General features: G+C 30.1%; 1 protein-coding gene and 1 non-coding gene across 2 annotated transcripts; one reads left to right on the plus strand and one right to left on the minus strand.

The window, feature by feature from the left end:
- Window positions 1–949: 949 nt before the first annotated feature.
- Window positions 950–5,837, minus strand: LOC110732609 (probable aminotransferase TAT2). The gene is made up of 7 exons (XM_021912571.1): window positions 5,144–5,837; window positions 3,107–3,446; window positions 2,747–2,965; window positions 2,369–2,428; window positions 2,088–2,243; window positions 1,587–1,680; window positions 950–1,383 (listed from the first exon to the last, which is right to left on the minus strand). Exons 1-7 carry the CDS (start codon window positions 5,494–5,496, stop codon window positions 1,262–1,264), a joined length of 1,344 nt encoding a protein of 447 aa, XP_021768263.1. The 5' UTR covers window positions 5,497–5,837; the 3' UTR covers window positions 950–1,261.
- A 9,141-nt stretch (window positions 5,838–14,978) lies between these two features.
- TRNAA-AGC lies at window positions 14,979–15,051 on the plus strand. Its single transcript has one exon. It is a non-coding gene; the product is annotated as a tRNA-Ala (tRNA).
- The last annotated feature ends 265 nt before the right edge of the window (window positions 15,052–15,316 follow it).

Raw genomic sequence — 15,316 nt, forward strand, 5'->3', positions numbered from 1 at the left:
AAACACAATGTAAGCAATAGTTACAAATATAAATTTAAACATGGATTTTAAAAATTAAGCTAAGAATTACCCAGCCATTGATGATCTAAAACTGACACAAAATTACTAACACAAAATTAAGCTAACATTTGGTTTTGAATTTTGACACGAAGTTTTGTTGGTGTCATATGATGCGTCAATTTATAATGGTACGTATCACAAATTTTAGTTTCATTATAATTAAGGAATAAATTTTACTTTATTATCATAAACACTATTTAAATTTATCTTATAATGATAGGTATCAAACTTTATTGTAGTCATTTATCATTTAAATCTAATATTATTTCTTATATGATTTTAATTATTTAATAAATATTTTTTTTGAGCTTTATCTTTTTACATTTTTTTTTTGGATTTGTTATACTCGTAGTAATGATTTAATAAATATCTCTTTTCCTACATTTTTTTACCATTAATTTATAAAATAATTTTATTCTTGGTTTTTAATCTACGTGGCACAAAAATTTTAAATATATCAAATCTAATTCGTTACGTTTACCTAGGTGGCGATATAATTTTTTAATTCAAAAATAAAATATAAATCTCTTTTATCATTGGTCGAAATAAGTATATTTCTTACGTGGCGCTCCGAATGCTCTCCAAAGATGCCTATTATATATATATATATATATACTACTTCACAACATAATTGTGAAACTCGGTGTAAAAATGAATAAATACATGTATGATACTTTTTTTTTGGCAAACCTTTTCTTTGATTTTCAGGATAGAGTATTTTGAAGAATTGCAGTGAAAAGTTGTATATTTGACATTCTTTACACAAATTCTGCCAATAAAATCAAGTTTAGGCTCGTTAGCTAGAAAAAAGAGATTTTGTAGGATTAATACCTTACCTCTCTTTAAATAGTACTCCATTTCAACATATTATCCTCTACATAAATCAAATTCAAAATGAAGATAAGTTGCTTTATATTTCCATAACACATTATCCTCAACATAAATCAAAAGGAAGATAACAGGGAACATCTAAATTAAAATTATCGATTACATACAAAATGAAGATCAAGAAAATCTTCCAAGAGTCTAAACACCCATATTCAAACTAATTTAAATGCCAAACAACCACTTTTTAAGAATGGTACGTAAGAAAGTAGGAAAGATAATGATTAACCTAGGCGCAAAGGAAACATCTCATCCATACCTAACAATTAATTGTTTTGTCACTCTTCCTAAAAAGGAAAATTTAGGAAAACCAAAGTTATTTGTTTGTTGTAGCATGTCTTTGACAAAATGCTTTCAATCTCTCAAGTCCATCTTCAAGAGCTGTTGGCTCCAACGCAAAAGTTATGCGCAACCAATTCTTTGCTCCCATTGTCACACCTATTCAACGTAATAAATTAAATAACCAAAGATATTAATTACTTGGTCCAAAAAATAAATGTTGGGTACACGCTAAAATGTGTTATACATTCATATATTTCCTATACACGGGTGATTTGATGTTACTTCCGTTTGAAATAACTTTAATAGCGTGACAATTAATTTCGGATAAAAGTAGAAATGTAAAATTTGAAATTTCTTACCTGGTAGGATGATCATCTTCTCCTCTTTGGCAAGCTTAATGCAAAAATCAATGTCGTCAATAATTCCATCTAATTGAGACAAATCTAGTTTGACCTGCAACATGCATGTCATGGCAGTCATAAGTCATACTAGTACTATAATTGACTAGTATCAAGTTATACTGTTAAAACATTAATTATTTTAGATTTGTATTTGCCCCTAGTATCAAGTTATACTGTAATATCATTAATTATTTTAGATTTGTATTTGACTAGTATCAAGTTATACTGTTAAAAATTGAAAATAACGTCAAATGATGGCTCTCTTTAGTCGACAACGGTGAACGGTTATATTAGTGTATTTATACTACCAATGTGACAACAACATTTCTATTACTGTATATATAATTGTAAAAAAAAGTTATTGAATGAAAGTTAAGGTTACCGAATGTATTTAGATGTGATCTCAATATATATATTTGAGGCGTGGGAACACGTTTTATGATTAAATTTGTTCCTTACCATCACAAACATGGATCCTTCTGGTTTATATGGGCAAATGAGGCATGGAATCTCTTGAACTTTCTCATAGCAGATATCTGCATCATTCTTTAGAATGTTGATGACTCTTGAAAAGAATTCCTTGCTTGTATTTTCAAGAATTTGAGGAACTGCCCCCTGAAAATTGTGGGATTTGTTATCCATCATTCATATCATAGTAAAAAATATTAGAGACAAATTTATGAATTTTAAAACAATGTGTGAAAATAGGATCTAAATGAGATAATGGTCAAATTTGTAACCTGAATGAAGGAAGCAGGGTCAGCAGATATGCTTGCAATACGCTTAATGCTCTCCATGACCTATTACAACCAAAACCAAAGACAACCATGAGTTACACACTGTATAGTTGTACTTAATTTGAATAGTATAATTTCATTACAATATAAACTTATCTACAAGTAATACATCTATGCAACATGGTATGTATCATGGGGCAAAACGTATATAAACGCTAAGGAGTTCACTTGAGGGGTCCAAGGCGAACTTAATGAGATTCAATCTCACAACCACTTTTATATCTACATTCTAACAGAGGAATGAACTATATCCTTTGTATTTATATGTAACATACAAAGTACAGAGTATATAACCGAAAAGAAAGTAATTGGTACACGTACCCCATATTTTTGCAAGATGCCATGAGTATCATTTGTGACAAGCCAACCAAGGCGCCAACCAGGAACAATCCATCGCTTGGATAACGACCCAACAGTAATGACTGGAACAATGTTTCCAAACACACCCATTGGTACAAATGGGTTGCTTCCAAAGGTAAGGTGACCATAAACTTCATCACTAATCACCAAAATCCCAAGTTTTTTCGCAACCTCTGCCACCTGTCAACACAATGGATTAGTAATTCTTAATCGCTTAAACATTTGTTCACTTATACTTGTATATTAGAGATTATTTCGACGGTCAATTTAAAATGAATGTATTGTACTCTTAATGTCTAGCACATTATTTCCGTATTATACCTTTTGTAAATGGTTATACGTGAAAACGTTACCACAAGGGTTTCCGGGGTTTACAATAACCATAGCCACGGTATTGGCATCGGCTAGAGCTTCAATAGCATCAAGATCAACTTCCCAACCATTCTTCGGGACAAGATCAAAGTGACGTGTTTCAAGTCCGATATGAGCTGAAAAAACTTCGTAGTACGGGTAGCCGGGTCTAGGTAGCAATACATTAGCACCAGGAGAAGCAAGTGAAGTAAGTGCAATATCAATTGCTTGAGTACAACCTAGTGTAAGGACTACATCATTTGCGGAAAGATCATAGGGAAGTTCACGAGAAAGGTACTCTGCCACAGCCCTGTTCAAGAACAACCAGCAAATTTGAGTAACACATCAAGGTAATATCAGAGAAAATAAATGCAACCTTTAAATGTGCAATATTTACGTATGGTTGGATTAGTTAAAGAGTAGGCAACATAATATTAGGAGGGACCAAAATTAAAGTATGAAATATGGTCCCTAATTTAAGCATAAGGATTACTGACGACATTCTTTCACATATTTAATCGTGTAAACTACTCCATCTACCCCCCCTTACAAAACATGTGGCATTTTCTGCACTTTCGTCCACAAATACTAGTCGTGTATGCTATCGAGTTGAAAAATATTTTGTAATATGAGTAATCTGACATAAAACTTCGTAATACAGACAATTTAGAAATCTCTAGTTTAGACTAAAAATTGTAATGGTTTATATAGTTGGATTCGAATTTTGAATATTGGTATGATATCGATTTGGATGTTAGGATTAGAATAGCGTGAGAGTGCTTCAACTAGGCAAATGCCCTAGAGGATCTTCTTGCAAAATAATCCATCAAATTTTTAAATCATTATGAGAGATTGAGAAAATATGACAATTTAAACAAAGAGACTTCCTCAATTGGAAAATTACTTTAAAAAAAAAATTATATAGCAAGTCACATTTAAGTACGTATTCTTTCATTCACATAATATGTAAGACTAATCATTAAAATGGTCAATTTGTTACTCAATGTTAGCAAAATGCAATAAAACCTGTATCGCAAATTCTTGTAATTGTTGTAAATAACAGGTTTAAAAGCCTTGAATCAATTTCTCCATACGAGCTTTATAATGATCTTTTGATACTCATTTTCGATGAAGGTTACAAATTCGTGTAACATCACATTAATTGGCATCTTAATAAGCATTGTAACATTCCTTTTTATGTTACAATGTATTTCTCTTATCTTATCAGATAAATTCATACACTAACAAGATACACGCTGCAAATCATATATTGAGCAATTAATTATGTGAATCAATCTCTTAAACTCAATTTTATGATTATCGTGCAGGAGCGCGATTGAATAATCTCATTTTCAAAGTTGTAGTTATTCCTCGTTATAATTTCTCTACTCTATTAATTTTCCGTACATGTTGATATACCCTTAATTCCAAGACAATACTCTAGTCAACCAAGTCCAAATCTTCTTAATTTTAAAATTGGGGGAGCGGGGTTCCTTGATATTCAATTCGATCTCGTACAACTAATTAATAATTACTCAACGTGTTGACAGGACAATCACTAGACTACGTCAAGTAAGAATTTGGGAAATTTTCAAAGCATAATTATATTGATTTTCTACAATTAAACCTATTCAAAAGCTGTTTTTTTGACAAAATCTTACCACTATCAAAAACAAAACAGAAAAAAGAATAGGGAAAGGAAGTGGTTATTAATTTACTATTATCTAATGAGTTTACTCTTAATCAATTTTTCATGTAATTCTGTCTATATTTTCCCCTATTTATTATTATTAATATAAATCATAGAATAAAAAAGATGTATAGAAATAAGTCAATAACCCCATAAATTACTTGAATGACATTCATAAACCTCATTTCATGCCTTAACAAAATATTGTACGTACACTTATGTTATTCTAAAATTACTAATTTCAATAACTCAATATGAATAATAATTTATTTATTTAATTATCACTAACAAAAAATTTAAGAGATGAGGAAACATACTTTCTAGCAGGAAGGAGGCCAACGGCGGTGCCATAGGAATTAAACTGACCGGAGCTAAGAGCGTCAACAACGGCGGCCTCGGCATTTCGACAAGTCCGAAAACAGGGAAAAATAGAAGGATCACCATGAGCAAGAGCAAGCATTGGCCTTTCATCATGAGGGTTTAAATTTTCCATAATCATAGTCCTAGCTTCTCTAACCGTAACACCTCTACTCGTATTTTTCGTACCATTTGTATTCGTATTTTCGGCTTTTGCTATTACTGTGCACCCCCCATTGTTGTGACCATCTTCTTTTCCTTTGAATCTCCATGTTTTGTTCACACCATTAACGTTTGTTCCACCGTTTTCCATTTCTATTTTTTTTTTCTCCCTTTTTTCTTTGGTTTTCTCTCTTTTTTTTGCTCTTTCGGTTTACTCGTTTATAATGTTGTCTCTCAACTAATTTGCCTTTTTATAGGAAATTCAACTCTTCTATTTTATGTCTATTCTTTTACCACAACATGCTTTTTTTGTTATTCTTTTTGGAAAAAATAATTCTTTTTATTGACTTGATATTTTTATAATGTTTGGTTGTTGGAAAGGAAATGAAATAATAAATATAAGGAAACTTTAGAGTAAATTTTCAATCGTACATTTTGCCTGATTTGTTGCTAAATATGAAAATAGTTTCTACATTAATTTAATTACTTTCCCTATATATTGCGTTGATTTCAATTTGATTTACTAAAATCCCTTTTATTTCATTCTATCCTTTTTTTTTTCCTTTCATTTACATATAGGTTCTAATCTTTAATGTACACAACTTATTACAAATTTAGAGACTGTAATTTTATTTTTTTTACACTGTAATTTTTTCCTTTTTATATTTCCACGTTGAAATGACTCCAGAATGGAGTGTAAAGTAGTTTGTTAGTTTGTTTTATATTTCCACAAAGAAAGTGATTTGATATGTTTACAGTACAATAATGTGTTTTTCATACATGTGTGTGTTTGTGTTGTAGAAAGGGACATTGTACATGTGCAATATATGATCGATAAAATTTGTTTATTTCCTCCGAGGTGTAGTGTAGAGAAATGACCGACATATACGACACTGCTAATATAATCATGTAGAATTTACATTCTAATTCATTTTTACGTAATCATAGCTAACTAAGTCTTTGTTAAATAAAACAAATAATATGACCATTAAATCCAATTAAACTTCACATAATTATTTTAAAGAGTATAGTAAAAGAAGATATTGTCAAAATATAGCAATTGGGCATTCTATTTGGTTTAGTATACTCCAATAACATCAATAGATTAATTGTAGGTTACTATCAAAAAAGTTGTAAGGTTGCCTAGTGCATGCCATTTTCGAGAAGTGGTTTCTTAGTGCCAAGTCCATGCCGCACGTACGTAAGACCAGACAAATGTATGACCTATATACGTACATAAGACATAGTACATATACAAGCTTGACAATTTTTCTTTAAAAATTTAAAATTAATGAAATTGAAGGAATTATTTTCTTGCAAACATTCACTATTTTAGTTTACTTACTAATTATTTTAGTATTTATTGAAGTTTTAATTTTTTTTGGGTGTGTGTGTTTTTTTATGTATAGCCATAAGAACGGATGATGAGAATTGCTCTTAGGGTCTCCTGCAAATGAGAGGGAAGTTCTAACCAATTGAGCTAACGCTCTCGCTCAAAATACTCTGTAAGTCATTGTCTCTTACACTCAATAGTATATATTGTCTGTACTTGTCTGAGCTAGGTTGTAGACTTATAGTTGAATTAGAGTCACGAGAAACCTCGTTTTTGACTAACTGCCCTAAGGAAGGAATTTTGTTGGACTTATAAAATTATATAGCAAGCAAAACAGTGGGTGTGATACGAATTCTAGCCTCTTTTCTACAACTTAATCCTAAAATTAATGAACCAAAACAGACAGCCAATTATATAAATTAACACACCTTCTTCGAAAGTACTTCTAACAACATTTTAATCATATAATTAACGATTATTCCGGATTCAACGCCACCTTGTTGATGGCAAGACCAAGACGTATTGAATTGAAGACATATAAGATAGAAGATAGGATTAACAACATTAATTTGCGTTTCTTCCAAGTATTTTTTTAACTGTTTGAGACTTTGAGGAGGTGGTTTTTTGACTTAGATTTGTGATGGGACGTTATAATGATACATACATGGGACTATGGGACGATTGGCATAATTAGTAAACCTTCTTATTATTATTGTTATTGGCATACTTAGTTGGTCACTCTCAACTTCAAGCACTAATATTTCTAATTTTAGGATGTAGGCATGTACGAGTAGCAAGTAGTGTTTTGCTTTTTAAAATCAGTGGAGATCAGAAGTCACTAAGGTGTAATAGTTGTCGAATTGACACCCGTTAAAAAAAATTAAAACTACTCTAAATGTTTCTTTATTTTCGAAATATAGTTTTCTGTTGTGAAATAAGGAGAAAATATGAGAAATGGAGAGAGAATTCACCAGCTTATTATTCCATAGAGTACGGATATATATATACAATATAACTAGGGTTTGCTTAGATAACAATAAAGCCTAGATCTAGAATATTCCGGAATGATACGAGGATAATGGATATCCACAAATATTTCATAACACTCCCCCTTGGATGTCCATTATCGAAGAGTGTGCCTCGTTAAAACCTTATTAGGAAAAATCCTGTGGGATAAAAAAAACCTAATGAAGGAAAAAGAGTACAACATTCTTCGTAATACGCTCGAGATGCCGCCTCATTAAAAACCTTACCAGGAAAACCCAATGTGGGACAAAACCATGGTCAAGGGAAAAAGAGTGCAGCGCGTATTTTCTACTCCTGATGAATACATAACTTGAGATCTTCTAGTGCCGCAACAATGGATCCAATATGATTGGATATCTTCTAATATGTAGTCAAATATCATTCTTGGTCTTCGATCCTCCTAAACTGAAAGTGCATCTCCAAGTCTTCAAGTGAACATGTGAAATGTCTTCATTTCACCATACATGTATTTATCTCTACATCATTCCAAACCTCTGTTTGAATAAAGTTACTTTAAAAGTTAAACTTATGCGGTTAGGCCTTCTTCTGGAGGTCGTGAATAATAGAAATCGATGATCATTATTTGATCAAACATTCATTAATAATAATTTGATGACAAAACTTGATATTATTAATGTCGTCTTCAATCTCATCTGAATTATAATATAACACATGTAATTAGATACGCTAATCATGGTTCTTCTGGACCATAAGAAAACATTCTCACGCATAAGTATTCCATTGATATTCCTTAGACGTTTCATAATTAACACGATGGCTCTCTTGCAAATACAAAAGCAAATCTCACTAACTTTCATATGCTCAAACTTCAGGTTGAGAAGTCAATGATGTAGTCACATAGACTTTCAAGAGTTTGATAATCATTGCAATATTCAAGATATATAATTTGTAGGGCTATAAATACGTTGCATATAAGTTCTTCGGGAACTTCTCTTACATGATTCATAAATAATATTAAATCAACGTCATATATACTTTCATCATAATTATAAGTCCGTTGGAATATAAATATGTCTTTCTAATTTTCCATCAAAGGTTGTAAATATGTCTTACTATACTTTGAATAAACATGCACATACACGACAAATATTGTATAGAAACTAATGCATGCAATATGAGATATATAAACATAATAACATAAAGCAAAATATACAATAGGTAATGCATTTAACAACTACTGACATATGCAATGAACAATCCGTTAACCTATGACTTATACATGCATATAAACATATATATGACTCAAAATAATGCAAGACACTATACAGTGTGGATTTAAAAATCCATATTTCATTGGACTTCTGGTCCATAATAAACTTTTGATCATTATATGTCGACATCAAAATGGACATATATTCCAAATTCCTTATTCACTAGTCCATTCTATCATGCATATGCATTATTTGTCGGTTCCATCATATACCGGTATCATCATATAATTCCTCAGGGTAAAATTTTAATTTGCATGCTATTTCGACAATGATATCTGAATACATTTTTCATTGGTACCATCATAAATTTTTCTTACATCATAGGCCATCTATTGTAATAATTCAGATATCTATATATATACCACTTTTATTTGAGGTATTTCATACATTATGGTATTTATATACTATTACACTATTAAAAGTATTAACTGCACTATCTTTCCACATATCATATCTTTATTTTGGAACCAGTCATCCAACCTACACTTCAGGTGTAGTGATTCAAGTATAATTGGCAAGATTTTATCTCAATGTATACACATAATTTAATATGACCAAAATGTATCTTTAACGCTATGCAACATGAGTCATAAATGAATACAAATCAAATCATAAATGTGCAACATATCTTGATAATATATAGACAAAAGTTGGCATATATAACTTTTCAAACTACCTTTATAGGGATCATCAATTATATATTTTCCGATTTTTCCAACTTTTGCTAATTCTTCTTCCCCTAAGTTGGTAAAATATCTCATTTATAGGGGGCGTCTAATTCTATATATACCAACTTAGTATACAAATTTGCATTAAAATTCATTTCATGGGAGGATCATAATCAAGAAAATTTATCTCTCAGGAGAATTATATTAAACAAGCTTTTATCTCTTCTAGAGAGAAATCTTAAAGAAAAATCATTTCTTCATTAGCTATACATTGCATAACGCATATGTATTTATTTTATTTTTTTTTTCATAATTTGGTCTCTTCAAGAGATCAATAATTCAATATCAATGGGAAGACGTATGTTGTGCAGTTGAATTTCTTTCTTTTCCTATTTCTTATGTGCTGACATACAATAGCCCCAATCAATAGAATTGTTATACAAATATAAACTTGAATGTAATTCTACTAGGTGATGATCTTCTAGATCACTAGAAACCTTGACAGTATGATACTAATTAAATATTCAGAATTTCCTCATACAACTTGTATTTGGTGAGCTTCTGGTCACCAACATGTAACAATATATAAGTTATTCTGGTGAACTTCTAGTCACCTATTACTCATTCATATGAAAATTTATTCAAAACGAATATATTATCTCTTGAAATTTTCTTCAACACAAATCTTTAAAAATCACAATCCAAATATAGTTCAATCTCAATGTTATGTCTTGCCATTCAATTAACTTCATATATCAAATGAAACTTCAGGTTTCCATAACGGGTATTTATTGAACCCGGATGGCCTAATTTAATTATCACATCCAATCATTTATCTAAATTTATATTATGGTTAGTTTTTCAACACTGGTGATCACTTTATGAGACATAATATGATGTGATATTAGAACACCAACATGTGTTTCTTTATATAATTGGCAAGACAATCAACTAATACTTGATCCAAGATTTTATACTCTGCTGAAGTTTTGACTATAATCTTGATACATGCTACGCTTGTTGGATAATTCTATACTCTTCTAGAGTACTCTATATAATCATGGTACATATTTATATTATTAAATATAATCTCTTATAAAGATCTATCAAAATGTATCGCTTCCTCAAATTTGCTATTATCTATAATTGCTCTTTTCCTGATTCAAGATTCTTATATTTTGTTTTGGAACCTATTAAAATACCACGCTTCAGGCATGCTTTAGGCTCATTAGGAATTCATGTTTGTTGTCTTTCTAGGACATTAGTTTTAATTGGAGCATTTACATTTGGTATATAGATAAATAATGACATCTATTCATATCCATCTTCAGGATGGTATCATTTTGAAATAGCCACTTTTATTAAATAAAACGTTAATATTTAAGTTAATGTATGTACCAAACTGACCATCAATATATTTTTATTATTTATGTGCAAGGATTACATAAAATAATGAAATAAATACTATCTCCCCCTAATCCTTGCATGTGGGAGCATTAAATTAATCCAACTACTTTAAATCTCTTGCACCTTTCAAGCCATAAATTCTTTTATCAATGCACGTATCAAGCAAAGTAAAATGATTCTTATAAACTCATTACTCATGCCCAATTATATTAATTTCTTATAAATATGGGCATTATAAATATATTTTTATAAGTAAGTTTCCCACAATGCCATCTATCTATTGCTCACATAGATATTGTGCAATCATGTTTAATTTGTAGATCGTATAACTTTTGCATGAATTATATTCATCATGGAAACATGCATGTATCATCTCAATCATACAATTATTTCTCATTCATTTTGGGAAAATCATACAATTATTTCTCATTTATTTTGGGAATAAGAATCTAGTAATATATGAATCATTAATATTCACCCAAAGTGTGGTATCTATAATAACCACCAAATTAAAAGACATTATGTCAACTTTTCTAAGCTTTTGTACTATTTTTCATGAAGGGTTTTGGGCCCTTTATAAGTGCAAGGAACTTTAAGTCTGTGTGTGTGGGTACTCTTTATAAATCTAAGAAATTTTAGGTCAATTTACTTTTATTCCAATAATACAACTTCAAGTAAGTACATAATACTATAATTGAATTTGATCACACATCAATCAACATAATATACTTCAATCATAAAAATATAAAGTTAACTAATAAAATCTATAACTTCTAGCCCAAAAGTGGAAAAGAGTATGTAATTATAGAGTATTACTTGCAAGTTACTAGCTATATACTACTTGTTTTCCGTGTTTTATAGGAAACCATATGTATCTCATGTAATAGTCATTATTATCGTTACAAACTATAATTCAACAATCAATTCTTTTCCATCTAATTAACAAAATAAAGAAATATTTCCCACATTCATTTTTAAACTAATAATCAACCTTGCATGTGAAAAATAAGATGGATTGTGATCAACATAATTTAAGGTCAACTAGAAAATATCAATATAGTCAATTTGATATACAACATCATGCATATATTAGCAATCTCACTCATAAGGGTTATTAAAAGCAATGCTATATATCATACAAAAAAAAACCAAATCATACTCATAATATTAGTTCTTGATTATGACATCAACTATCTTTAAACAATTATTCATATGGTCAGTGAAATCATGTGGTCATTCGAGTGTAAGTAATGTCACTACTCATAAAGTACAAACAATATTACGATCATCATTAAAGACTTCAATGCATTCTCATAAAAAAAAATTAGTCCATTAAATTTAATCCAAGTTCATCATAATCAGATTACTTAATAATTTAATCAAAGTTAGTAGGTTACTTGAGTAGAGCTAGACTTATAACCCAATATGTATACTACATAGCAAATCAAAACTAACACTTAATATACCAATATATCAAAAACATGTCATCTATAGTACATAGTATAAGATATAAACTTAACTTATAATTAAGTCTCAATATTCTCAAATACCATTATTTAATTCTTATGTAGCACATGATTTAACATATAAATCACATAGTTTCACATTATGTATAAACACCTTAGAGAAACTATATCATTTCAAAAATGAAAAAAAAAAAAAATGTTTTACCTTAAAAAAAAAATCAAATAGATTAATAACAGAGAACAATTCCGTAAAAGTGAATTAAAGTGCCATACGGGGTTGCTTTAGCTATGAAATAGGTTCATATATTTTGTTAAGCAAAAAAAACCTATTTGGTCATAGCTATCAACATAAATAATGCCTTCAATCATATACGAAGTATTAAACCATATATTAATAACGGCATGTCGACATATCATCAATAATCAAATAATTGATTTATCACCAGACAAAGCAAATGGAACCACATTAATTTTCTTTAACCCTTAAATTATCTTAGCCAGAGTACCAATTGCAAGCAAGCAACTTAAACTCCATCTAAAACTCAATTCATAAGTTTAGACCATTAATTTATATCACCAAAATAATAGAGATACGAAGTATATAGAATAACAAACTCTACTCGTAGACAATTCTAGTAACCCAACAGACAATTTGATATTTCCGGCAACCATTTTTTTTTTTTCACACGTATCCAATCTGTAATACTAATTAAATTATAATGAATTATATAGGGGATTAGGGAGTTTTACCTGATTAATAACAAATTATTGGATGTGTTCTTGTTATCAACTTGAACTGGTTTTCCCTCATGATAAGAATTCATATAATTGGGTACGAAGATTCTTCGAACAGGGACTTTGCAATTAGCAAATCTCACATCACATAACTTTGCTTCAGATCGATCATGTGGGATATTTCCTTCTCCAAATTCGTAAAAAAAAATGGTTGTTAACCTAATTATTATACTATGATCAATATACTATGATCACACCAAATTCGTAAGAAGAAGGCATAAGGAGCTTGGATTGATTGGGAGGTTGGCGAAGTGTACTACTCGTCTTCCTAATCTTCCAGCCGTTGCTGCTTCTTCTTCTTCAATGTTTTTGTGAAGAGAGTTGATTTTAGAGAGAGTTGCAGATCGAGGGAAGTTAGCAATTATGTACATGTATAGGAATCAAAAGAGTTATTATTAATTATTTAGAGGTATGGTGCTGATAACGTGTTGTGAAATAAGGAGAAAATATGAGAGATGGAGAGAGAATTCATCAGCTTATTATTCCATAGAGTACGGATATATATATATATATATATATATATATATATATATATATATATATATAAATAATATAATATAACTAGGGTTTGCTTAGATAACAATAAAGCCTAGATCTAGAATATTCCGGAATGATACAAGAAGGATAATGGATATCCACAAATATTTCATAACATTTTCTTCTTTTTCTTCTTTTTTTTTTTTTTTTTTTTTTTGACAACCGAAATATTGTTTTCAATGCCATATTGGATTAGACGTAAATATTGTCTTTAAAATCTTGACCCTGTCACTACTTACAATGGGAAGTGTATGTGTAAGTCATAGTATTAATTATCCTTGTGTATATCTTAAAAAGAGTGTTGTCTTACTTTTGTCTAGCTAGGCCTTCTTTGCCTCTCTCTTTTTTTTTTTTATAGTGAACCGCCATTGTTAGATTTGCCTTGAAGCTTGTTGACCATGGTAGCTGGTGAGAGATGAGACTAGCCATATAGTATAGTTTGCCTATTCAAGCCAAGCGCAAGGTTGCTCATGAGACTACCCATACTTTGTTTTTATTTTACCAAACTATCAAAATCACCAAAAATCTCTCATTGTGGAAATACATACAAATTTAAAAATAGGTAATTGCAAAGCTCTCTTGCTATTTGCTAGGGCTCTAAGAAGTACAATTACTAGTTTAAATTTTAGAGAGGATTTTTTCTCAATTTTCTTATTAATGTTAAACGCATAGGAATTTACAACTTTGGCATTGTTCCAAATTATATTCATAATCAAATTTGGGAAAACAAGGTACAATTGGATAAGGCTAAACTCATTACTCATCATACAAAAATACGTTAATCCTCCATATCATAAAGCCAACATTTGTTCCTTTTCTTTTTGTCATCGTATGAATCCTTTTTTTTTTTTTTTTTTTTTTTTTTCTCACTAGCCGCATATGAGTCTGTTTATGATTAATTAACAAGTGATTTTTTTGGTTTTCTTTATTTGGAAATTTTAATAATCCTATAATTTGGTGACCTTTAAGAAGAACCGCATGAAAGAAACAAGTAGATGGTAATTCGTGTGGATAAAGCGTAACAACTGAACAAACAAATAACGCATGATTCATGACAAACATGAAACATGGAATCGAACGCACTAGATAAAGTTAAACAGCTGAGTCATGACGTGGAGTGTATGGAATTTAAGTATAATTATCTTCAATGATAACAAATAATAATCTTAGGGGATGTAGCTCAGATGGTAGAGCGCTCGCTTAGCATGCGAGAGGTACGGGGATCGATACCCCGCATCTCCATATTTATTTTTCATTATTTGCTTAATTATCTTTAACACAAAATTTCATGGCGCATTATATGTTGGTATATTTTGAGATATGTCATGTCACTTTCTTAATGTGGTTTGTAAATTTAAACTTTCTCAGAATACAAGATGTTCTTGATATTGTTTCAATAAAAACACGTTGTATAGTTGTACAAACACATGCTACTTTGTTAATGACACACACACTAGTCTAGTTGAACAAGACATTTTGTTCCTTACTCAAATGTGTTATTTTGGAT

This window comes from Chenopodium quinoa, unplaced genomic scaffold, assembly GCF_001683475.1.
Source record: "Chenopodium quinoa cultivar QQ74 unplaced genomic scaffold, ASM168347v1, whole genome shotgun sequence".
In the NCBI taxonomy this organism is placed as follows: domain Eukaryota; kingdom Viridiplantae; phylum Streptophyta; class Magnoliopsida; order Caryophyllales; family Amaranthaceae; genus Chenopodium; species Chenopodium quinoa.